Source organism: Frieseomelitta varia, unplaced genomic scaffold (genome assembly GCF_011392965.1).
Source record: "Frieseomelitta varia isolate USP_RPSP 00005682 unplaced genomic scaffold, Fvar_1.2 scaffold_582, whole genome shotgun sequence".
In the NCBI taxonomy this organism is placed as follows: Eukaryota; Metazoa; Arthropoda; class Insecta; order Hymenoptera; family Apidae; genus Frieseomelitta; species Frieseomelitta varia.
Genome location: NW_025110348.1, coordinates 147,320 through 172,795, shown reverse-complemented (window position 1 = coordinate 172,795; position 25,476 = coordinate 147,320). Strand labels below are relative to the sequence as shown.

At 43.7% G+C, this 25,476-nt stretch overlaps 1 protein-coding gene across 1 annotated transcript in view; it reads right to left on the bottom strand.

Annotated features, from left to right (window-relative positions):
* Positions 1 to 25,476, bottom strand: part of LOC122534291 (B-cell receptor CD22) — a 289,325-nt gene that overhangs the window by 182,916 nt on the left and 80,933 nt on the right. The window contains exons 2-3 of the mRNA XM_043664794.1: positions 6,556 to 6,892; positions 5,012 to 5,247 (exon numbers count right to left, since the gene is read on the bottom strand). Of these exons, the coding sequence (XP_043520729.1) occupies positions 5,012 to 5,247; positions 6,556 to 6,892 (573 nt within the window). The remainder of the gene's footprint in view (positions 1 to 5,011; positions 5,248 to 6,555; positions 6,893 to 25,476) is intronic.

The following is a 25,476-nucleotide window of genomic DNA, read 5'->3' as shown; positions in this document are numbered from 1 at the left end:
TTCCCAGTTTTTACAATAATTCGTGGCATAATTATTTTGTAAAATAAATCTCAGCACGAATGCAAAGTCGTCGCAGAGAGACTGAAATGTGCATCGGAAGTCCGTCCATCGAGTCTGGCTGCGGAGAGAGACGATGGGGGAATTAACCCAGGCGAACAAAGTGGAGAACAAAGTAGAATCTTTTCGTTCCATCGCCCGGCTAATATCTGATGCTGCGAGCGTAACGAGCACACAAAAGAAGAAACCTCGCGCTGGTTACCTCGCAAATCCGCGCTCTCTCTCCAAGGAAAAGCGCAATCACGCTAACAGCGCGCGATTAACCGTGGAACAATGGCCGGCGGTCCGAGGCTTCCGAAAATTCGCGGCAACGACACAATGAGCGTCTCCTATCCGCGGCGGGTTTCCTCCACCGTATCTGAGTGGCGCTATACTTTTCAGTCTGTTATAAATACACCGTGTAAACGTCTCGGTGACACCGGGCTCGTTCCTCCGTCGCGCTTCCGCGGCTTCCGCTTTCGTGCGGTGACAACGGGAGTGGAAACAATGAGACCAACCTCTCCGCGTTCTCCGCCGCGGCTCCGTTCCACCGTGCAAACTTTAGCTTTTGTCCCGACGCTACGCCGAGAACCAAGCGACAGAACGAAAAAGAATCCCTCCTCCTCTGCTTCGTTTACGGCCGAAACAATACTTTTATCTTTGGAAATTCGTCGGCGACGACCTCCGAGACAGTGGTGGCGGCCGGGGGTCGCCGCCTAATTAGATTTCGCGCCGAGAGGGCCTATTATTTTAACTGGCCCCCGCCGTTGTTACACCGCAGTTACACCGTCGTTCGTGTAATAAAGTTCTAAACGGCGAGACAAAGAAACGCGACAGATTAATAAGTTCGTTAACGAGATACCCGGTTTAATTAATTCCGCGATCCGAGTGGACATTCATTCTCCTGTCGTTCGATACAGATTTACACCTCGTTTTCTCCTCTTTTCTTCGTCCTTTCTTTTTCTCTTCTCTTTTTTTTTAGCGACATTAGCGTTATGCGAAGCCTTTTTGTTCTAGTATTAATTAGAATCGAAAGAACGGCTAATTGAGATTCGTTTAGACGACGACACCAAGGAGAGTCTTTGTGCGCTGTAATCCTGCGAGAGGAGGGATTATCTCTCTTATGCTTTATTAACATGCACTCCTTTCAACGACGTTTGTTGCCCGATGAAATTCATGGCCTTTATCGTTGGTCGTTATCGCGTGAGGATTACGCCGATGCAATTGTGCTTCTCCCTCAAACGAAAGTAATAAGTAAACAGAACGAGCAAACTCTCGACACGATTTGGCGCAGCTCGTTTCCACTGACAAACCAGCGCAACGTTCTACGAATCAGTAGTCCGTGTTTTTGATGGAAAAGCTGAAAAAGAAGACCATCTCGCAGACTGTGAAAGAAAACAGTTTCCAGTCCTATACTTGAACCGATTTCTCATCTCTCTGCGAAAGTTCAAACGATATCAGCTTTGCGCATCACACGTTTGTCTCGCGAGATTCTGCTAAACAGGTCAGAGTACACAACGTAGAAGAAGAAGAAGGAAACTTATAAAGAGTCATTATCATGCGAACCTTGGTCGAACGTCGCTCTGACAGTGAGGAACGAAGAGTAGAAAACAATATCGCCGCGCGGTCTAGAGACGAAGGCGGAACGAAAGCGGAATGCCACGAATTTCGGTTGGCGTGGCGATAGTATCGGCGAGTTTGGAGTTTGAGCATCGGCGAGCACGGGCCGGTCTGCTCTGATAAAGGAGAAAGCCCCGATATTGGTCAGACAGTGGAATGCCCGCACGTTCGCATCGGACAACAAGATTTCTCTCTGTACCTTCTACCAGTCTCGTCGGCCTTATGGACCGAGGTTGCCGGATGAAACGGAAGGCGAAACAGGGACCGCGGAGTATAGAGAGAGAAAGAGAGACATGAGGAGAAAGGGGAGGGAAGAGTGGAACGACAGATCGGGGGCGAGGTTAAAAGGAAAGTCGAGGGGATCGAAAGATTGCGATTGGAACAAGTACCGTTAAGCGGCGATGGTCTGCCCGTTGTCACGATCAGACGTTACCCGCAACACGAGCGCAGCTCGTACACGCGCACCCTCTCGTCTCCGCTGTCCCGGCTAAAGAACAAGTCGGGGCAAATTGAATTTCGGCTCGGAACAGCGAGCAACGAGAAGAAAAAAAGACGGTGGAAGACTGTAACCGTCGACGACGTACGGGAGAGACGAGCGCAGGTGTCCAGCGCAACGTGACGAAACTAAGGCTCGTAAAGCAAAGTCAACTAGTCGCCGGTGACTCGAAATTTGTCAGACATCACGTCGAATGATTACGAAGTTTCTGTGAAGAATGAAAAAGAAAGAACTGCGTGCATACTGGGTGTCTGTACCAAATTTTTACCCACGCGTATATTTTCAACGCGTAGTGGCTCAAGCTTGGTGGCAATCGACTGATCGACAGGAAAACGAGTGGAACGATAAGTGTGAAAAGGTTGGACGTTATCTCGCGATGGTTTGGTCGTTTCATCGGATCGGAGAATGCGAAAAAAGGGGAGCGGTTTCGAAGGGAGCATGGCTAAACGAATTGGTCGTGAAATAATAATCACGGATAGTAACGTAACTAAAGAGAAGTAGAATTTCGATTCGTAGAATGCCAGCGATGTCGTTTTCCCTGTTTGTCTGTTCGTCGGCTGAAATACGGCGAATTCGGCGAAGCGGCCGCATAAAACGCGCATTATTCTTAACTTTTTCTCGACGGCGAATTCGCCAAGACGGAGAGCTTGGGGCGCGCGCGCACGCTCGGCAAATCTATCCCCATCAAACGCAGAACGACGTTACCGTTTCCAGCCAACGTCTTCCCAACCTGTGCTCCTCTTTTCATCGCGGCGAGCACCAGCGATGAGTCGCTGGAATTTCCACGAAAGAGCGGCAGAGAAACGATGGTTATGGTTCGACGAGACCGGCGTTACAACCCTGTTATCGGTCGCCTTTTGATCCGGCGCTTCTATTTCGATCTTCCCCCCCCCCCCTCTCCTTCTCCCTCTGTTTGAAGGTTTGTTTGCCAGCTTGGAATATTCCGCGCGGCAAAATTACCGCTCTAATGCGATTTTAATTGTATTGCCGTCGCTTTGTCGACGGTAATAGAGAAATTGAAACGTTTACTCGTTATCGCCGCTGGTAATTGTTTTCCTTGGGCGTTCCGCGGAATCTTTTAACCTGAATCTCGGCTCGTTACGCGCGCTCACGCTCGGGAATTTTCAGCACGTTGAGATTTTACACGGGAACTTACCTATGCGCTTGAACTGCGATTATATATAAAAAATGGAAATTACAATTGTGGCGGTCTTATTTCTCGGTAAAAATGGACGAGAGAATGGTTTGCAGAAAGTTTTGCGCCGATTACGCTTTAGTCACGGGGAATGAGAATTTTGAACAGTCGAAAGGAAATTAATCAGCGCCGTCTGTTATCAAAATATTAATCCATCCTCCGCAAATAGCTCGCTATTTAGCTCAATCAACTCTCTAAACACACGCGCGTTGGGAATTCTTCCACGCGCAACGATCATCGGAGCTTCTGAAACGACCAGTTGAAACCGGGAATAACGCGAGATTTGCCCGAGCAAAATCCCCTCCGAGTAAGAGAGAGAACCGGTTATAAATCCCTCCGCAAATCATCCGAATGTCCAGGACAATCGTTTGAAATAAACGAGGCGAGAATTCCCGGCGAAATCAAAGGAGAAAAGACGCTCGAAGCGGAACAGCGTGAAACGTCAAACACAGTATAAATCCGCGGCGCCTCGCGCAAAGTCTTTTTGCGAGATCGTTGACAAGCCAAGGCGACCGGTTGGAAACCCAAGCGGACCGGCGCGAAATTAAACATCGCCGGGGGGGTGAGAGGGATGGAACGCGCGGATGACAAATAAACGGGGCGAGAGCCCGTCGACGGTCAGACTGAAAGGAGCAGCAAACGTCGGACGAGGAGGAGGAGGAGGAGAGGGAGAGGGAGGAGTGTTGGCCAACGTCTAGCAGGAAATAAAGGAGAGGCTGTCCTTCGCGCGCGAGCAAACCGGCGAGATATTAAAAACAAAAGTGGTCGACAGTGGCGGAGAGGGTGGCGGAGACGTCCGTGTGGCGGTAGGTTCATTTGAAACGTGATTCGTACAGCTTTGACGAAGAGGGTTGAAACGTCGCACGCGGTGGTCTCTCGCCAAATGATTGTTTCGCCTGGTGCGTACCATTGTTTCGATGTACGTGTACGTACTCATGTACGCTTTCGCGGCGGAGGCGAGCGTGGTCGTTGCCGGCTGATGCGTCCGTCAACCAAAGGATACAAAAAAAAAAGGGGGTTGAGGGAGTGAATTAAAAAAGTAGTAGAAACGAGAGACACGGGGAGAAAAGGGGAGGAATGTTTACGACAGATGCATATTCATGCGACGTGATGCTCTCGTCCTGGTCCAAGTGACGGGGATTAATCTGCATAAAATCTTTGCATTTCTGCAACTTGTAGTAGCATTTTGTGGGAAGCAAGAAATAATTTCGCACGAGAGGTGACTGTGTTTGAAGAGGAGTACGTGCAGCAGCTCGTTCAAAAATTATTTCATGTAATCTCGAAAATATTCGTGGATGTTGTTTTACAATATTCCTACCGACGACGATGCATGTTGAATTAATCAAAATTAATTAGTCAGCCTTCTCGTTGACAAGAATTTAAAAATATATACGATACGTAAAATCTTTTAATTTAAAATTTTTTGACGTTCTCGATAATTCGGTGGAAAGCTTGCGTGCACGCGCTGGGTGCACGATACGCAAGGAGAATGCAAAGATTTCCTTAAACTCGAGAGATACGGCAAACAGCATTGACCTTAATCCCTGATAATTAATTTCTATCTACTCCGCTCTCCGTTGTACGATAACACCGTTTCGTCAATATTTGCCGACGCTATTAACTATGTATGTATATCGTGTTCAATATTCATAATCGTAACTTACCGAGAACGACGAGTTTCACAGGCTGGCCGGAAAGTATCTTTCCCTGATCGTCCTCGAGCGTGCAACCCCATATACCGTCGTCTTCTAATCTCACGTTGTCTATATGCAACGCCGACGTGATAGAGTCGCCGATGTATCTATGTCCAGTGCCGCTCATCTCCGTTCTCGTGTTGATTGTAATCATATCTACCGGACTTCCCTCGTGCAACCATCTCGCTGGCCGTATTCTGTAGCTCCTAACAAGACAATTCGTGCCAATTAGGGAATTAATTCGGGGGCGACAATACCGGCTCCCGCACGAATTCGTTGTCGAAGCGATATCGACTTGGGCTACTTGCTCCCGCTACTTTAAATCGAATTTTCCCATTTACGGTCGAACAACTACACGTGCTGAACTGTGTCAGCAATTACGGCGCATCTATTTTGTTTTTCCTTTTTTTTTTTTTCATTTATTTTTTACACGAAGCGAACGCTGCTTTCCGACAGTTATTGGCTTTTTTCGACAAATTGACCGAGCGAAATTGATAGACTATCATTTTATCTGATTAATATCTGTTTGAAATTTGTCTAAAACAAGAGAGAGTTATTTTATTCTGGCATTTTTTTTTTTTTTTTTGCCGAACAGCGTTAAAAAATACCTTCTATAATTAAAATTTCGCTTATCTACGAGAGAATGAGGTTATTGATTATTTGTTTTTATTTAGCCCAAGTAAAAATTTCAAAACTAATGACGTAAATGTACATGTAATTTTGAAATTAAACAATTAATAATATTTCTCTTGAATAATAAATAATCGAATTTTAAATTGAAACGACTGAATCGCGATACGTAAACTAGAACTACCAGAATGATGAAAACGAACAGCGTGCCTATAATTTTTCATAGAAATTTTTTAAATTGAAACGATTTTTCGTAAGGTATACCTATAAATAGACGTGTTCTTTATTGAGTTGCACACTTTTTTCTATTCTTTGTATTTTCATTTATCTGGCACAAGTTTTATATTCCGGTCGTCGGGTGTTAAACCGCTTGTTTAATACGTGAACGCGATAAATCTTAAATAAACACACCTTCCGTCCAACTAAACCACCTATTTTCACGCCAGATAAATCACTTTCTTCCAAACGAGGAGAAAGAAATCCTTCTCGAGGAAGAAACGAATGAAAACCGACACGCACATTTTCCACGATATAAATTCATCTTTATGCTAAGAGTAGACCCTCGCTCGAGAATCTCGGGACAAGCATATTTCTCTCGAAACTGGAGAAAATTAAATAAAACTTTTCAACAACAAAATATCTGTAAAATCTATTTTAAAGATACAATACGTGCAATTGAAAAATTAACCGAACAGCTGAATGTCAACCCGTTTCGCTGTCTAAAATTAAAAAGACGAATCGCTAGAGAGAAACTGTTCAGCGATTAAAGGGTTAAAAACGTAGAAAAAAAAATTTTCGAGCGTGAGCGTATGTACGTAATTTGAATCTCGCGACGTATCAGCCGGTGCGTATTTCATTGGTCGACGTGAAGAAGCTTGAATTACCTTGCTCCGGCCAACAATAGCGTCGAGTAATGTTCCTCGAGCTCGCATGGCAGTACGACCTTGCTGTGAGGTTTCACCACCAGTTCCAAGGGTGGCTTTGACGAAGCGGCAGCTGTATCTAAGGAGACTGGAACATTGGTTGTAGCGGAAGAACTGGTAGACCATAAGTCCTCTTCGGGGGCTAAAAGGGCCGCGGGCTGCGCCACCTCGTCCGACAGAGAAATCAACGTCGAGCTGGACGTCGTTGTACTGGTGGTGCTGGTCGTGGTTCTTCTAGCACGGCGTCCGCCCTCTTGCCTGCCACGGAGGGTGAAAACACCGGCCTCGTTCACCGAGCCTGCAACAGTAAAGGACAGTGTCATCGTCATCTTGCCGTTCGCCAACGAATGATCGATAACGAAACTTCCAGTCTTACACTGGCAAAGAGTTTGGGACAGAGTCACTTCCGCGACGAATAATTCAAACTGGTACTCGCCGAGGATTTCTTTTTGGATTTCTTTCTTTCCGGCAAATGGAAAAATTAATCGGGTAGAAGTTCGTTGAAGTCGTCGATCTTTCGACGAGTGAAAATAGACCAGAGTCAATTTGAACCGAACGAAGAACTGTAAAGTTGAATTTGTTTGTTTCGCGATAAGTGAATTCGGACTCTAGAAATTTTGTACAAAATTCCACTTCTAACTGAAGTGTTAAAAAATCTTACGTAGCAAGGAAAAAAAGATAATCTGACATGTAGTTGGATGTCATTGAATCGATGCTTTCAAATATTTCATTAAGATTGTCCAAGTGTATTTATAATTGTTGTTTTTTGTATATACATTTTTCGGAATTTCAGTTGCAAACTTTCGACGTTTGGTTTAGGCATTTTATCGGGGCATGAACTTTTGTATATTTTTTTTCACAGAACACGCGAAGTTTTAAGTTTAAATAAAGAAGCTTCTCAAGTAGCTCGATAGTCGATGTAATAAACGTTTCATTATGTACTTTATTTAATCAAATTATACATCTTAATGGCTCTGACGCAATCACGAAACTTGACAAAGCCGTAAAATAAACGGCGCTCCACGCAAGCAAAGGCACTTCTTAACTAAATGGTGTTTCCATCGCTCGGTCGATACTCCTCGAAAACTGTCTATCAGCTTTGGTAGACCAAGGCTGCCCGGCGAAAACTAATTATGACTTCGATGAACCGCAAATAGCTATAACTATGCAGCGCGACGAAGGCACCTTGTCGATCCGTGTCTAGTCATCCTCTCTTCTTGCAACCACATTGAACAAGCTAATGTTTATTACTTGGCAAACGGTAACACGGCCGAAAATCTAAAAAAACCTGATTCTCGTTTCATCGTCTTTTGTTCGATTGAATTCCCAATCGAAACGACATTTCGTCGACGCGCCAACTGCTAGATATTGATCAAAAAATGCAAAGAGAAATATTTCTGAAATTCATGTAGATTCAAGTAGAGCACGTTCCGTTTGATTTATTCGCACTTTTTCTTTACTTATGTTTTTGGGGAAAAATTTGGAAACGATCAAATAATAAATGAGAAACGCGTATACAAGTCAATCACCATATTCTGAAAATGAAATTCCCCAAAAATTCATAAAAATCCAACGATCAACGATAGAAATTCGACTTCCTATTACGAAAAAAGTGGCGTAAACTTCTTCAATCTCTAAGAACGTACGATGTCGAACGATCGGCGTTCGTCAACATTTCCCGATACGTACATTCGCGATCGGTTATACATTGACACCGAGTGGATGTTATTCAACGTTGATGCATGCATTATTCAGACCGTGTATCCATTCATTATTCATGTCATGATCAATAGATGTCAACAGACCGCGATCTGTATCTGAACCATCGCGCGTCGCCGTGATGGAAAGTGAAAGCAGTTGGGCTGCTGCCGTTCGAATGCGTCCGCGACACGAAGGGGCCGTCGGTGGACCGATCGGATTTTATGAAACGAAGGAACCGGATGCGAGCACGCTTGTCTTCGCAACAATGACACGTCATTGTTGCCTGAATGGGTCTGTTTGGTCATCGATACCGTTGACAAGATAATCAGCCAATTGTAGCGTTAGTTAATGCCTTTGAATTCAGATGTCAAGTTTCAATATAGAAATCACGCAGTCCTATGTGCGGACCTATTGGACCTATTGTGCGGACCACGAACATGGTCGATTAATGAGATTTACGGGTTGCTGCGAGTTTTCGCGATCAAACTGTCTGTCGCTCAATCAAACTGTGAAAAAAAAATAATAATAATAATGAACTCGATTCTGTAATGGATAAAGGAAAGTTCAAAATTTTCTGTGTGTATCTACTGGCGTGTATCTACATTGTACTTGTTCAAAAATTTGGTGCATGTTGAGGTTTCAACAAAGAAAAAAAAAGAACAGAGGGAGAACAGCAGAAATTCAGATTTCTCCGAGCAAACAAATATTTTATTCATAACATTGCAACAAGCAGAGAAATTTTAATTGAGTATATTTAAAAATTAAAATTATAATTGCCATGTTCCCACAGAAAGTAAAAACTGCTTGAAATTTTTTAGCTATGACGGACGATGTGTTTGTATCAGTGACTTTTAGAATTTCGTTGTCCCCGTTAAACATATTTATTAAATTTAACATTCTGAATCATCTCGTATCCATTTGCCTTTGAAATGTTTCTACGATCGACACTTTCGAACCGTGGAGTTTGATCAATCGTTGGTAACAATGCAATCGTATCGGTGTATATCGGATACTCGAAAATTTCAGATAGAAAGAATCATGATCGAAAAAGAAAGAAAAAAAAGTGAACAAAAGACAGTTCTTTGTTACGGAGATGGACGATGTTTAAAACTTTCGGGTGAAACAAAAAGATGACAAACGCGTTAGTCGTAAAGATCGATATCAATGCGTGACACGTTGAAGGAAGCGTTATCGATAAATTTCGAGGTTATGAGGTTTTCGCATTTCACGCGAGTCGAGAAACGAGAGGGGAAGCGTTACCGATAAATATCGATCGAATTTCCACTGGATGCCGGATAAATTGCTCGTTTCTGGGAAAATCAACACCAATAAATTCCGGGTCGTGGAAAATCGGCGGCCGATAAATTTCTGGGTCGTAAAAATCGATGCCGATAAATTCTCATCGGTTTTGGGTAAAACATCCTCCCGTGCGGCGACGTTAAATTTCGGGTCGTGATAACCGATCGCCGAATAAATTGCGAATCATAAGGACCGATAACGTCCGAATAACGTTGCCCTCCACGGATGATCGACGATGATTTTCGGGTCGTGGTAATTTCGCACGCGATGACAAATTCGCCGCGCTCGGCAGCCGAGGGACCGAGATAAATTCTGGGTCGTGGCACGCGGCATCGATAAACTCCGCGTCCGCTGGACTCGAATCTTTCATTAATCAACCCTCGCTGCAACCCAGTTATGTTATCCTATACACACATACATACACACACACACACATGTACAAAACACATACACGCACAAAACGTAACTGAATACGTGGGAAACGCTTTGACGTGAATGAACTCGACGTTTAAAAACTATGGTGTAAATTCGTATGGACATGCAGCGGAGACAGTGGACAGTGTTTCCCGTACCGCGTATTATATTTCCTTTCGTTTACGCACTGATTAATTAAATCCGAGAATATTAAATTTCCTTTTCTGTTTTTTTTTTTCTGTATCGCTACAGAAATTTAATTTAATTTAACGCAAAGCCTAATAAAAAAGAGCCGCCTCGAGAAACGTGAAGTCGAATTACAGGGAACTTTGTCGTCCAATATCTTCAGCTTTATTTATTTTAAAGTACAACGTTGCGCAAGATACATGTAATGTAAAAGAAAAAAAGATGTATAAAATGTGCGATGGTTTCTATAACGTTTGGTGCGCGAGATTCACAATACACAAACTCTACCATTTTCGAAAATAGTAGAATTTGCATGGAAACCAGCAGTGTCTGTTAATGGCGCGAGTTAGAAATCTGTGTGTCACGCTGTCTTCATTTGAATATTTCGGCGAGATAAATTGGACGTAAGTTAGGGAACAACTTACTGACGCGAGTTGCGTTCTACATTTGTCGCGCAATAAGTCATACATTTAGCTTCTTGACACGTACACCGCGCGTCGTACGGATCCGGTATGTTTACGGGAAGTAACATGGACAAATTACCTAATACGTCTTGCGTCTCGCTAATCTAAAATTGAAATGCCGAAACGCATCTCCGCGTTGCTCCGTTGATAGAATAAAACGTCGGGTACTTCCTCGCCTTTTCGTCAATCTCTGTCGCAAAGAAATGGCAAAATTGTCGTTCTTCGCTCTCCAGCGTGTCAAAAGATTGACACACTTTTCCCAGCAGCTCGCCTTGAAAAGCGTTGGCAAAACGTATCGAACCGACACCTCGTACGTTCGATGCAGCGTGCGGCATCTTTGCAACCTCGTAAAATTTTGAAGAAACTCCGAGTTCAAAACAACCAACACACAGGGAACAACAAACGCCCGCCGTTCTATGAAATCGCAAAGATAACCGGCAACGAAACGCGTCTTCCGTTTTACCCGCGCGCGTTACTCTCGGTTACTTATCGAGTGATAAGCAACGCGAAACCGTCGGGAACACAACTTAGAGGGGGAGGGAGGGAAACGCGAAATGAGACGAGAAACGGGAAAGAGCAAACAAGGAGACGGCGAGGCGAGTCGAGGCGACGTGACGTGACGTCTTTATTCTGGGCACGTTTGCATGTATGTATGCATGCGAGTCGCGCGACAATGCGAGGTTGTAAAACGGTTAAGAGGATTTGTCACCTCGTGTCACTGGATAAACTCCTTTTCCTTCGCTCGCGAAACTCCCGCCGTGTCGCTACCTCCGGTTGACATCTTCGGGGATACGATTTGCAAGAGACTGTGGCTCTCCGTCTCTCTTCTCCACCCTTCTGTCTTCTCTCTTTTACGCACGTTAAAGTGAACCCAAGCCGCGCGTTCTGATTCCCTTTGTTCGCCGCGCATCAAACGTGAAATATGCGAGTTCACTCGAGGAATTTCGGTAATTTGCCGAGAAGGAATCGGGGGGGGGGGGGCTCGGGCTCTGTCTTTAATCCCCCCTTTCCCCCGTCGAAATACTAGATTTGTCGAACGAGCTACTACGAGTAGAGGAGCGGAAGGGAGGGAAACTTAGTCTCACGAAACGCATGTGATACCGTTGGAAAGTTGGCTGCAAGTTCCTTCGCCGCGCCATCTCTCCTCTCGAACGCCGGCGAAACTCTTCGACACTGAAATCGGCAGGGGTTGAGGGGAGCAACCCTCCCCTCCCCTTCTATCCTGCTGCCGGCTATAGGATTTCGCTTCGTCGCGCTATTAATCGCTACTTATTTCCAGGCTTAATGGCGCCGTAAAGAAAATCGTTTGTAGGATACTGCTACCCGGTGAAGGGTGAATTTGTTGCGCCAATTCGTCGGAACGTCGGAAATGCACAGCTGCACCAAGGGGCTGTACAATGGTTTTAATGGGCGCATTGTGTCTGTTTCGTCGAGTGCTTGACTCCGACAGAAATAGTATAATTGAGCGGGGCGACCGGTATTTATCGCGCGCGTTTTGCGTCTGGTTCTCGCCGAGAGATATGGATTTAAATTGCTTCGGCCGGTTATAAAAGGTTTTCCGACTCTTTGTTTTCTAATGGATATCGAATGGCGGGGGGGGGGGGGAGAGGGGGGGACAACAGGGTGTAGAAAAGTAATCAATCACCTACGAAGGTAAATCGGCGAACGACAGTAAAACTGTGGCGTTCGACTGTTTATCTTTGGGTGCGAATTCATTTCTCGACGAACTGTGAAAAATACCGGAGAACCAATAAAAACTGACGATCGTGTATATTTGTCGCTTTGAAGTAACGTGAATCGAAGGTGCAATCAGATGCAACGTAAAGATCATGCGAACGAATAATTAAAATTAATAATTAATTAAAATTCATTCATTTCAAACGTGATAGGGATTATTAATTGATGGCAGCTATTTGCTCTAATTTAGAATTTCAAGACTAATAATTGTTGTTATTGAATAAGTCTCGATATTTTTATCATGTTGTATCGACGAAATAAAATTTTGAAAATGCGATCATATGCGACTTCGATTCTTTCGATTAAATTGGAAATATATAGAGACACTTTGTCACTTCACGCCAAGGAGAATTCGTCTCGGAGTTTTGCATCTTAATAAAGGCTTGACCGAAGAAATATGCGCGACAAAATTTCTATCAGAATTAGTCACTCTTAGTTTTACAGTCAATTTCCTTCGTCTGTCAGAGACAAGCATGTTTGGATCAGTGGATCGAACAGCTTCCGTTGGTCGTCGTAATCGCGCGTGAAAAAAACATCGTCGACCGTCCACAGGACGAATATCAAGAACAACGTTGTAACAACAGTCCTCGTCAAAAATATTTTCCATTCCGTGTTTTTCGGTCGCTATTACAAATCTGTTCGAACACTTTCGAGTAAACCGATCTATCTATCCGAATTTCCAAAAATTTCATCGAGAAATTGGTGCATCTACTACTTACAGCCGAGGGTGCAAGTATACACGTACAAGCGACGAACAAATCTATGGATGGAGCTGGGTGAGTAGAAACGACGCAACGTCAGCTTTGTGTATATAAAACGGTAAAGATCGTAGACCACGTTTCTGGAACACGTCTAGCTGAGAAGTATGAAATATAAGGGCAGGGAGAAAGGGGGAGTGTGGCAAAATGGTGGAGCCATAAAGGGAAGATAAAAGGAGAAGGAGTGGAGGGGGAAACACCCCCTCTGAAAGAATTCAACGATATGGATATACATATATCGCCGAGGGAATTTATCTTTCGCGGAATTCACAGCACGAACGTCTTTGATGGCAACCGGAGGGATTCTCTGTGCGGCCAGGCCACACTTCTCCTTCTATCTCTGCTCTAACCCTTCCTCACTTTCCTCCGTCGGTTCACTCCTCTCGTTTCGATCCTCTAATCTCTCCTCACCCTTTACTCCGATCCTCGGTGTCATCCTGTACTAAGCCCTCTGTAATACCCTCTGCTACGGAAACAGTTACCGGACCGGTATTCGTTCCGGTCCTTGCCCGGTAATTCCAATCACTACGACGCTCTCGTTAACTCGAATCGACGAGCAAATACCGACGTGGCAAGAACAACACACGGGGATATCTCGAGCACCACCCCTCTGGCGAGCATCCACGCCGCGCCTCGACCCCTCGTAGATTACACGAAATATTCTTTCAGCCCCCCCCCCTCTCCCTTCTCTCTTGTTTTCTTTCTCTCTCTCTCTCTCTCTCTCTGTTTTCCATCGGGAAACAGATTAATCGGGCCAGAGGGGATACGTTCGTACTCTGTTTATAATCGTACGAATCACGAACATCAGAACCCGAATTAATTCCTAATTACGAACATCGTTGAATAGCCGACCGAGTGCGGATGTGTGTACCGTGTCTGTACACGGTACGTGCATAGATATAATTTGTTCATTGCGCTATAATCGTATGTATATATGTATGTATGTATGTATGGATGCCGATATTAATTCATCGATATCTGATTTCTCCGAATAGCTCCGACGAGAACGTTTCGTGTACCTTTACGGTTTGTATGCCGAAAGGTCGTTTACACCTTCCGATGATCGATGGAGGATAAAATTTAGGCAACAGAGGCAACTATTATTATTGTCATTATTAGGTAGAACATACATGCGTACTTTAAGCTTCGTTTAACATTATGTGTTTAACTTTAACTTAAACCTTTTGCGCTAGTAACTGGTTCGCGGACCGTAACGAGTGACCAAACCAATATACAATAATTCGTCTCCCTTTTAAATTCATCGGTATATCACTGGATAGAAATTACCAAGAAGTAATAAATTTATTGTTTGTTTTGCCTGGATTATATTTCGCTATACTTAAAACTGAGAAAATATTGCAATTTTAGGTCAAATATTCTCGACGTGCGTGGCACGTCATTCCAACGGAAGAGGTTAAACGTATCCACGACGGTTCTAATGGATGGATTTCCGCTGTATGCATTTGGAATTATCGAGAGTCAGGAAATGAAGCTTCGTACAACCAGCCGGCGTGAGTTTTAGTTTTATTTCGCGTCTAATCGATTTCAATTTCGCTCTTTGGCCGGTTGTACAATTTCTGCCACTAATTTTCCGCGGGCCTGTCACCTCCGAGAGAATGCGAATCCAATTTCTGATTACTCGCATATCTCGATCGAATCGAGTTTCGTCTCTCTCTCTCTCTTTTTCCCCCACCAGCATCTTGAAAAACCAGTTACATTTACATATCGCTAGCCGTAACAATGGATAAAGAGGATGAGAATAAAGTACAGGAAGAGAAAAACGAGGAAAGTGCACAGTTGAAACACGAACAACGACGACGATGCATTAAAAAAAAGAAGAAAAAAAGATGGAGCTACACTCTGATTGGCTCGTTCAAGGCAACGCAGCGCGGAATCAGGTGCGGCTAACTAGAAATCGTTACGATCGATCGGACGGTCACGATTACAGTCGACGATCGTAAACATTCGAAGAGTATGGCGGATACATCTGTTTTTAAGCATCGCCGATACGTTATGAACTCTCTCTCGCTCCCAGCTCTGTTATTGCTTATCGAACTGCGTGGGCATTTTGTTTTTACCCCGCAGTAACTGTTACTGTTTTCCTCGATTTTCTTACACGAGAGCTTGGGCACGAGCCACGAAAATTACGTTAGCTCGTGACGAGTATTCTCGTAGACGACGCTCGTTAAACGAAAGTTAAAGAAACGAATTTCTATATTGGAGCTGCTGGTGAAACGTCGCGGAGCAACGGAAATAGCTGCGGAACGATATATATATATAAATTCGCGTCGCAACGCGTGACGTAATTGGCATTTCCCAATGTTCGTTTTTAATCGATAAAATGTACAATTGACGCGACGCGTGATTTATTTATCTTTAAAAGAGACGTTGGCCATCGGTGGAAGTTATAATTGGAAGGGATAAAAACAAAAAAGCGTAATAACAAGAGCGTCCCGAATAAAAGCGGTTTAGAATCCGTGTTGCGGAGCGTAATCTTTTCAGGACGAGCTTTCTCTCGTAAATAACGCGAATAAGAAGCGAGCCGGGGCGAGAGAAGGAAACTTTTAGCACGGTCGTATATTTCGAAACTTATTGTTGAAAACAAATTAAACCTGTCGCCCGTGCGTCGTGTACACGACCGCGCCGGGAAGAGATTTCTTCGTTTTCCCGTTTCCCTCGTGTCGTTTCCGTAGAAGCTTTCCCAAACTCTCGAATTTCTTTTCGAAATTTTCGAGCGTTCCAATCGGAAATTCCCAAGTTTCCGAACGTTTAAGGCACGGAGCGAATTCTAATCGAAAGTTTCTCCAAACAAGTTTAAAGTATGGAGATTTTTGACTCCTCGAGAGAGAGGAGGTATAGGAATATTAATCGACAACGTACGACCATGCCCGGAAAAAACCTCGATCACCGCCGCTTCCGAGTTGAGTAACGGGCCTGTTAATCCTTGGCGAATCCCCGGAGGGGGCCGAAAATTACAATTTCCACGACGTGCCGACGGTATTCTTGTCGAGCGACGACGGAGCGGGGGAAAGCGGAGACTCTTTGATGGCGGCGGCAGCGGCGGTAACGGATATTATATGTACAGAGTCGGTGAAACCCCTGGCCGCACCGAGTTCCATTAACAGCCGGTGTTGTCCATCCGGGGGCTCCGGCGAATTGCTCGGGATTCTAATCTGACCGCAGAGCATGCCTTCTAATATAGATAGGCTTGATTAATTCCGCGGCCGATGCAGCCAATGCGTCGTGTGATCCGCGCGCGTCTCCTGATCCCGTACGATTACGACGGCCGGTTTACGGTTGCCGCGTAAACCAGCCGAGATTTCCAGCGCAAACCGCGAGAGATCGACGAAGGGAGGAGACGCGGCTCGTGTTCCGGCTATGCAAATTAAATTGGAGAACACACGGTTGTCCAGACGACGTCGTCCATTCTCGTCGTTCTCGTGGAAAAAAAAAAAGAGAAAAAAAGATCGCCGGGACAAACCCCACGGTTTGCCACGCTCGACCCCGCCATTATCGAGTGACTGCTGCCCTTGCTTGCGTTCGCTGTGCAAGCGGTGCAACAGAGGCCGCGCGCGCACTGATTGGAGAGTTACCGCCGGTAAACAGACTCGATAGAAGGACGGGGATCGATGACTTGGATCCCCCGATTGCGTGATCCTTTTGCACGGATTACGCGAACGTGGATACAACCAGAATTTCATTTACGCACAGGGGAGAAAGGTTGTCGGTTAATTTTCTAATCATTTGCTCTGATTTAATCCTCGAACCTTCGACCATGAAAAACAGACTTCTCCCAGATAAAGAATTTCACTCGTCTATGAAATCTTTGCGTTGGAAGAAAATTTAAGACGTTTCACGACAGTTAATATACTCGCGTTGTATTTATGATAATTCAAATTGTCCGAACTTTCGATAATGTGACGTCGGTGATGTACCAACGATTCATTCAAAACTTTTCAACAATTTTAAGCTCCTTGAATTCACGTTCGAAGAGATTCTAATTTATCGTCAAGCACTGTTCGAAATGTGACACAATGGAGAAGCATGGAATAACAGAACGTTCGTTAAATCCTAAAGAATTTGAATTCACGTTTGAAAAATTAAAATCTTCAAAATCGAAGTTTATAAACAATTGCAAAAAAAAAAAATCGCAAGGCTCTGGAATCTACTTGCGAGATGCTCGAACCCATCGCTAGTTTCCGAGATGGCCACAGATATTGTGTGATTGATACACTTTCCACAAGCGCGGAGCTTGTCGGGAACTCGCAAGTTTTCTGAAGCCTCGCCAAGAGGCGAGCGCCGGATGTCGAATGTGCCGAGTCCGGTGCACGCTGCCAAGCCGGAAATCACCAGCCGGCCGTTTTCCATAGGTCGAGAAAGAAGCTGACCCGATATGCAGCCGGCAACTACTCCGCCTCTATCTTTAATTGTTATCGTTCGGCATCATAGCGTTTTGCATAACCGATATTGCCGCCAGAACGCAGCCAAATTCACCCTCGAATCGATGAAAACTTTGCGAAACTTCGCGAAAGTTCGCTCGCGTTCACCAACGAACTTTATCTGCGATTTCATTAGACGATATCGACTATAAGTAAGCTATGGCGAAATAAAGAACCATGTGTATCGCATTTTTTTATACTCACGAACTCGATCTGCGACCGTAAAACCGCATGTAAAATTTTTACATTCGGATCCGGCTGGATACGAGTCGACAGAGATACGTGGAAACTATGTGGCTCAGTGTGTTTGGAACGTTGACAGTTGTGCATCGAACGCTGGGAATTTCTAAGCGAAATGCGACTGATTTGGAACAATTTGTTTCCTAACGAATGGGGAAGAATTTTTTTCTTGCAACGCAAGACTTTACACAGTGATTTCTGGCGACCGCGAAGATCTCACGAAGCAAATAGCGGTGAAGAGCGCGCATTTCATCCTACAAGGAAGCTGGTCGATAGCCACGTGTTTAGTCACGGACTCGCGACACCGATGAAAGATTAATTAAAGCTCAGCCAGCGCGTAACGCCGGAGCATTGCTTTCCACTTAAGTTCACCGTCTGCGTAACAACGTCCATCGCGGTTCCATCCAGCCAGGAATTTCGCCACCTGCTGCTTAATAACGGACACTGTCTGCTCCCAGCTAAGGCGATGAAAGCGATATAATACAGGTCAGGAGTTGAAGCTTGCAAGCGAGTAGTTTCAGACGATTTGGGAAGTACAAAGATGTCGTGTTGTGTTCGATGACTTAGACTTCCATTTGCGAGACGAGGGCAAGGTTGCTATAGATAAGATATAGACCGCAGATTGCATCCTTAAATTCCCCACAAATTTACAATCTGCAGTCCAACTACAATACACTATCAACCACCTGCGCTGGCAACTGAATTGCGGACCATAACGAGTGACCAAACCGTATACAATAATTCGTCGCGTTCTCTTTGAACCCGTCGGTATGATGCCACCGGATAGAAATTATTCACAAGTAATAAATTTATTATTTGTTTTGCCTAGGTTATACTGAAATATAAATACTTAAAATTGAGAAAGTATTGCAATTTTGAGACAAAAAAAAAAATTCTTGACGATCAAAAGCACTGGTCCAACGTCGCGAAACGTTAGACGTTTATTTTCCCAGGTCGTCTAGTATCGTTTCGACCGAAACGCTTGTCGTCGGTCGAAGTAACCGCGGTTGCAATCAGCGGGAGTATAAAATCGGACGTGATCCATCGACGTGGAATCTTTCGGCCGACAGCCAGTCGGTGCTTAACCAGCCTCCCTTCGGCTCGTTTCTTTCGTTGGAGGGCACTCGACGTCTTCGTTAGCGGCAATTTCTGTCTGCAGAGGAGGAGGAGGAGGTGGAGGAGGAGAAGGACCGCCCCGGAAGAGATTGACGTGGTCGTCGGTCGTTATTCTCTCTCTTTCGGGCCGGCGTCGATGGCCGAAAGCGAGCGAGCACCGTTCGATCCACTAAATCACCGGTACCACGAGCGAGCGACGTTATTAATGAGGCACTAATAGCGGCCGTACGAGGGCCATGTTTCGTATTCCCGCTCGACCCACTCTCATCGTTCGCCACTTAGCGATAATTGTTATCGTGGCGAGGACCGGGCTTCCGGTACAAATCGGCCGCTATGAAAATCGATCATCGTCTCCGCTTTAGGCTTCCGGGCTCCCACCGCCGGAATTTCCGACTTGATTTACGCTCTTCGTTTAACGGTTTCGCGCGTTACGTGTCGACTTTTGAGATCGCCACTGACTTTTATCGAGCAACAGTGAATCGAGTTAGAGGAACGAGGAGCTTCGAGGTATTAATTCGAGACGAGGATAATTCAGTTAATTCGTTCGGCCGTGCTTCCTCCCAACCAGGTATCTGACTGTTGTGTAATGGCACTCGGCTTCTGTTCTGCTCGTCTCGATTTCAGTCATAATCTACTTGTCCGATCTAATAAAAACTTGTCTAATTGGGTATTCTTAGTTTTATTCAACGAGATTCTTAGAACACATGTATGTACAACATGAAGGCTTGGACTGCATGTCTGATCAACGTAAATTGCAGTCAACGTTGAATACCGTGATACGTTGGACTTTTATCTATTAAAAGAAGGATGAAAGTGATTCTTCAGTATTCCTGGCTGTACAAATAAGCTCTTTTGGTCACGTGGCAACGTTTGTTTGTACTTCTAGTTCCACAGCGAAAAATATGAGAAATATGAGATCATTTTTTAAGCCTTTGAAGTTTCACATTCGATCGCTAGACCGCGAACATTTATTCGTGGACAGCGTAGAGATAATAAAATTCGCAGAATGTGTATGAAATATACGAAGTGCACTGTAGCTTAGTGACTGACACAAATATCCACAGAGGTTTCATTTTTCTGAAAAACGTGAATTTGCATAAACGTGCACACAGTCTATTCGTTATATATTAAACAGAAAGAATAAACGTTGACAGGCTGCATATACGTCGCTGCATGAATAACTGTCGCCGAAATGTGCATGATAAATTTATGAAACGTATAGAAACAATATTTTGCCAGAAGAAAACAAAAAGAGTGGCTTGAAAGATTTAAAAATAGCGATCCATGACTGATTGACCATTCGATGAAGACTGTACGCAGTCTTGCAGTTAACAATTTTTTTCTATCGTTCGTTCTTTATTGAAACAAATATTATACCTACCTTTTTAATTATCCACTCATCCAAAAAATAATAAAGAAATAAAGAAGAGTTTTCGGTTTACAAGTTGAAAATCAGGAAGAAAGATACGTCCTTTGGTTCAGTTAGACACGCAAATCCTCGAACGGTCTGACGTATCATCGACTGAAACTACTGCGAAATCGACGCCACTGCTACGTAACATACCATGCTGAATCGTCGTCGCTGACAAAAAGAGGCGATTACTCTGGTCAAAGGATAGTTCGACGGACTCGAGGATGAATCGAAGCAGTCGTAGCAGTGGTAACGTTTGCGGTATTGAATAGAATTAGTGCCATTTGCTGTCAGGCGCGCGATCCAACGGTGCCAGTTGCGGATACCGGTGACCATTTATTTCGCTCACCGTTAAATAAATTATCCCGACTTTCGATGCGTCGCTCGTACGAACGACGGGAAAACCTTGTACTTCTTCTTTCGCGTTTGATACTGACCGCGCTGGTGTTTGTTTAATGGAATGTAGGTCGGGTAAAAGAAGGTTGGTCGTTCAAAGTTCCATCTTGTAGAGTGGGATCTTTTTAATCGTTGGCCTAAAGTTAAATAGCTACGGTCGGAGGATTCGTCGTGGCAGCTACTTTACACTTTTTCAAGGGAAACAGTGTCAGGGAATCGAGCGAGAAAGCATCGTGTCGGATGTGGATGAGAGAATGACAAGGGAGGGCTCGGTTGTAACTTTGACCTTCGACTTAAAATAACTCGTGAGGAAGATATTGTGCAAAAGATTTCTTTTGAGACAGTTTTCGAGGCGAGTTGACCACGTGGCAACGGTAGAACTAATTATTCTCAGTAAAAAATTTATAAAGTGTGACTTTTGCTAAGAAAGGATTCGTCACTACGAATCTGTAAAAGAAAAAGAGAAGGTAGAAGTTACATGTAAATTTATTTAGGAAGTTGCTTACACGATAATGTAACATCGAGACATTGAATTCCACGCACGAAAGAAACTTTTTCGTTTCATCTTCTGTTTCATCGTACAGTTTTTTAAAATATAAAATGTAGTTGTGACACACGGTTTCTCCTGTTGCATGCTCAGATATAGTCGATACTTTCACATTGCCAAAGTTTTTCCCAATAGACCTGGTTTCTGTTGCTGTCAACCCTCAGTTTCGCTTCCACAGCTCTCTTTTCGCAATATTTTTTTTCAAACTACATGACAACACACGCTTTCTTACAATGCCACACTTCTTGCGGAACACTGTGGTTCCAATCTCGTGCAATCAGATAATACAGTGTTAAGGATAATTTATGATGTGCTTCGAGGTTCGTTTTTTAGCCTGGACGTTTAGTGCGCGTCATTTGCTAGACAATGTAATTTACAACCGGGTCAGATTGTTATTTTGTATCATGGACCGGAAGTATCCTGCTAACGATGATGATGATTATTTGTCAGTAATTAGACTATTAAGACAACGATATTTTAACGTGAACATCCTAGTGATGTTATAAAATAAAAGTAAGCCTAGTCGTACTTAAGAAGTTTTATGAAAATGAAATACACTAACTAAAATAGATGAAAGATACAGTGGCAGACAACGTGTTAACAACGGATACACAGCGATACTTAGTTAAAACAATATCGGCTGTTCTCCAGTTCATTCAATTACCAATTAGTGGCGAGCTGTAACTGATTTTCATAGATCAAAATGAGAATAGATATAGAGACAATATATAGAGAATACAGACTATGCGTGGAATATATTCGTATTCATTTGCCACATTAATGAATAGTCCATCGAACTCTCGAGACTCTTAGGCAAATTAGTGCTATGTATCCAGCACTGTGTATACGGAGATAAACTAAATTATGTCTCTTTATTCGAGCGTAATAGAAATTAACGTCGGAGAAGAACGCCGTTTTCTTCAAAACGATCACGGGGTAACAACGCGCAAACCACGATGCTCGTAAATTTCGAAATCGTTCGATGATCGAGCGGCTGCTTGAAAAATGCAACGCTTCCCCTACGGCAAAATTTTACAGCGGTAGAACGCAGGAGAGAGAAGAACTGCGAAGGAGGAGGAAGAAGCACCGACGAATTTACGGGCATCCGCCAGGACCTTAAGGAAATGCAGAAAGTACATAAAACGACGCGTTTTCCCTGGCAGAGATACTTTTATCGCTTACACATTTAGCGCCGCCAAGGGGATTGCCTCGACGAACAGCTCGCCACGTTGGAAATAAAGAGGAAGCTACGAACGACAAGATACTCGATAGATCTATCCTTCACATTGCGCAGAAAGAGAGAGTAATATCTGACTTACACGTCGTAAACCGATGAAATACGGAATTTTACATAACACTATTCTCTGTCTATCTGTTCTTTCCCCCCTTTCTCTCTCAACGTGGTTTAATAGTATCTTTAATACGCAACTGGTTGTGTTATGCGTTTTCGAATGGTCCTTTGGAAATTATTCACCCATGAAAATGGAATTTCTTGTGGCAATTGCTTCGAATGGTATCGTTGGAATGGTTGTAAGAGACTATAGTAATTTACGTTAAATTACCAACATTCAGGGCGTTTGATTTTACTTTACACTATCCAAAGGAATTTAGTGATCTAAATTGTGATTCTTGACGATCCAGTTGAGAGGGAATTTTTAATGATTCTCATGGATCATCTGGAATTTCGGAATGATTCAAAGATACGGAGATTTATATCCACCAAAGATTATTATACAACAGAATCGTTTATCTGATCCACCGCAAACAGGCGGGATCACTTTTCCTTATCAACGCTCGAAACACCGATCTCACGTTCAGATTTTACGCGCCCGAGTCTCGTAAAAAAGTGACTATTACCCTTCGTCAGAAGTATGCCAGTTAGAACCGTGAGGAGCAACGATCCAGCGATTTGTCAATTTTAATAAATGGTCTTTTCTAATCAAATGTTTAGCAAAAATGATCGCAATTGATCAAAGTATTCCACAATGTCCACAAAGTTGTCATACACAACGTTCGGTACATTTTTGTACAGAAACAACAATGTTTTTGCCGTATTATTCTGCAATTGCGATTTCTAACCGAGTCAGCTCAATTCAAATTATTTCAAATGTAAATTAAATTGTCAATCAACTGTCGAATAAGTTCTTTCAACTAATCATCGACAGTGTCGTTCATCATTGATTCGAAACATATTCTCACGATGAAGGAATAGAAGAAGAAAAAACTTGTAATAATGAATTATCGCCAGCGTTAAAACCAAACAAAAGAAAATTATCTAACGCTCGAGAGACACAGCAATAACTTCTTGGGGAGCAAGATCTTGATATCCGGTTTCGCGCGGCGAAACCAACCTCGATTATTTCGCGATTTCGGGGCTTTTCAGCGCAATCGACGGAAATGAAAGCAGCAGCACGCCGTTGCGTTAAACAGCCTTGGCTGTAAACGTCAGCCCGTCGTCGCTTGTTTCGCGAATGTTTCTCCAACTTGCTTCCGTTGGTCACGTCGGGCGCAAAAATCGGTCCGGACGAGACCCCGTCTATCGCGAAACTTGATTTCGAGAGACACGGGCAACCGGCCGATTTCATTCGCCGCTGTCAGACATCGCGTTACGGCCGGGTGTCCGTGGGAAAATTCTGCTTCGTTACCAATCCGGAATAACAAGCCGGAAAATGGATAAAACCGTGGCAGGGCGGCGGCTGCACGAATCGGCCGGGAGGGAGAAAGGGGTGGGCTCGCCCGGGCCGAGTTAACGGTTTGCCGCTCTCGAGGAAAACTGAAGCGCCAAGAAATAACGAGATCGGAGTCCCCGGCGCGAGCCTGTGCCTCGTTAGAACGCCTATGGAAGAACGCCAAGTCCCTTTCGACACTTATTTGTCAAGCGATTGCCTCCGGTTCTTTTCCTTCCTCCCTTTCCACCCCTCTTTCTTTCTTTCGCCTTTCTCTTTTATTCGCCGTGCGAATAATTTCCATCGAGATCGATTTCCTTACGATTCGCTCGTGTTTCGCACGCGCAAGTTGACCAATCGATCGGGCCTTCGTCTCGCGAGTTTCTCCGTCAGTCGAGCCGCTCTGTTTGCGAGATCGATTAATTCGCACGGGACAGGAAAATTGACGAAATACAAGCGTCAGAGAAATTCAAGTTTTTTTTAAATTTAATGTTAAAGATTTCTTTTAAAATGCTCGAACGAACATTGTAGAGGCGTGGATTTTTTCTAACGACGTGGGAAATGCGTAAAATAGTACTGGAATGATCATACTGGTTTTCGTAATAAATGATTCTTTCTCGTGGCCAATGGATCTCTGTACTTTTACAAATAATTATCCAGGAAATTTATTTTATATGGTGAAAGATTGAAAAAATAGAATTGATCGCTATGGTCTGTGAACGGTCGTATTATTCTAACTTGCTTAGTATAAAATATTAAAACGTATACCATTCAGAAACCGCATTGATCAACTTGATAAATCGAAAAGTAACGTTCTGCTAATTATATTTTGGAATTAAAATATAATACTTATAGTCTATTTCACGAAAATAGAAGTTGCTCTTGATCGTAGCATGAACACAGCACTGAGAAATACACATTCGCGATATAACTTTCAACAGCTTGTTTACCTCTCGACGCGTAATTAATTATCGACTGTATCGACTGAATCGGCACTCTTCCCGAATATTCCATTCGCTATTTTTCCAAAAATTCAACGGGAAATATCATGGTGTAAAATTTCCCTGTTTTTTTTTCTCTTTCTTTTTTTTTCAGGAAGGTTTGTTTCGAGGGTCAATTCGTCGGAACAAATAATATAAAACTCGTTGATATTTTCGCAGAATTGATCTAGGTAAACAGAGTTGCAACAACGGCGATTTAAATTTAAAAGCGAAAATGCGGATCATTTCGGATTGAAAAAGGGTTGGGAGATGTTCACACTGCGCGTTTTCGACACCTCTACGCCGGGAATAAAGAAATATATGTATATTGTATCTGGCGTATTTTTCATAGAAACATTTATTTGTTTATTTTTTTGGTTTGTTAAATGCCAAGAGCGGAACGAATATATTTCACACGAACAAAACGAAATGGGACACTTTAACCTGGCGAACGGCGAATTTACGTGTCGAAAACGAGGGTTTTTCTTTTTTTTCCCTTTTTTTTTTTTTTTTTTTTTTTTTTTTTTT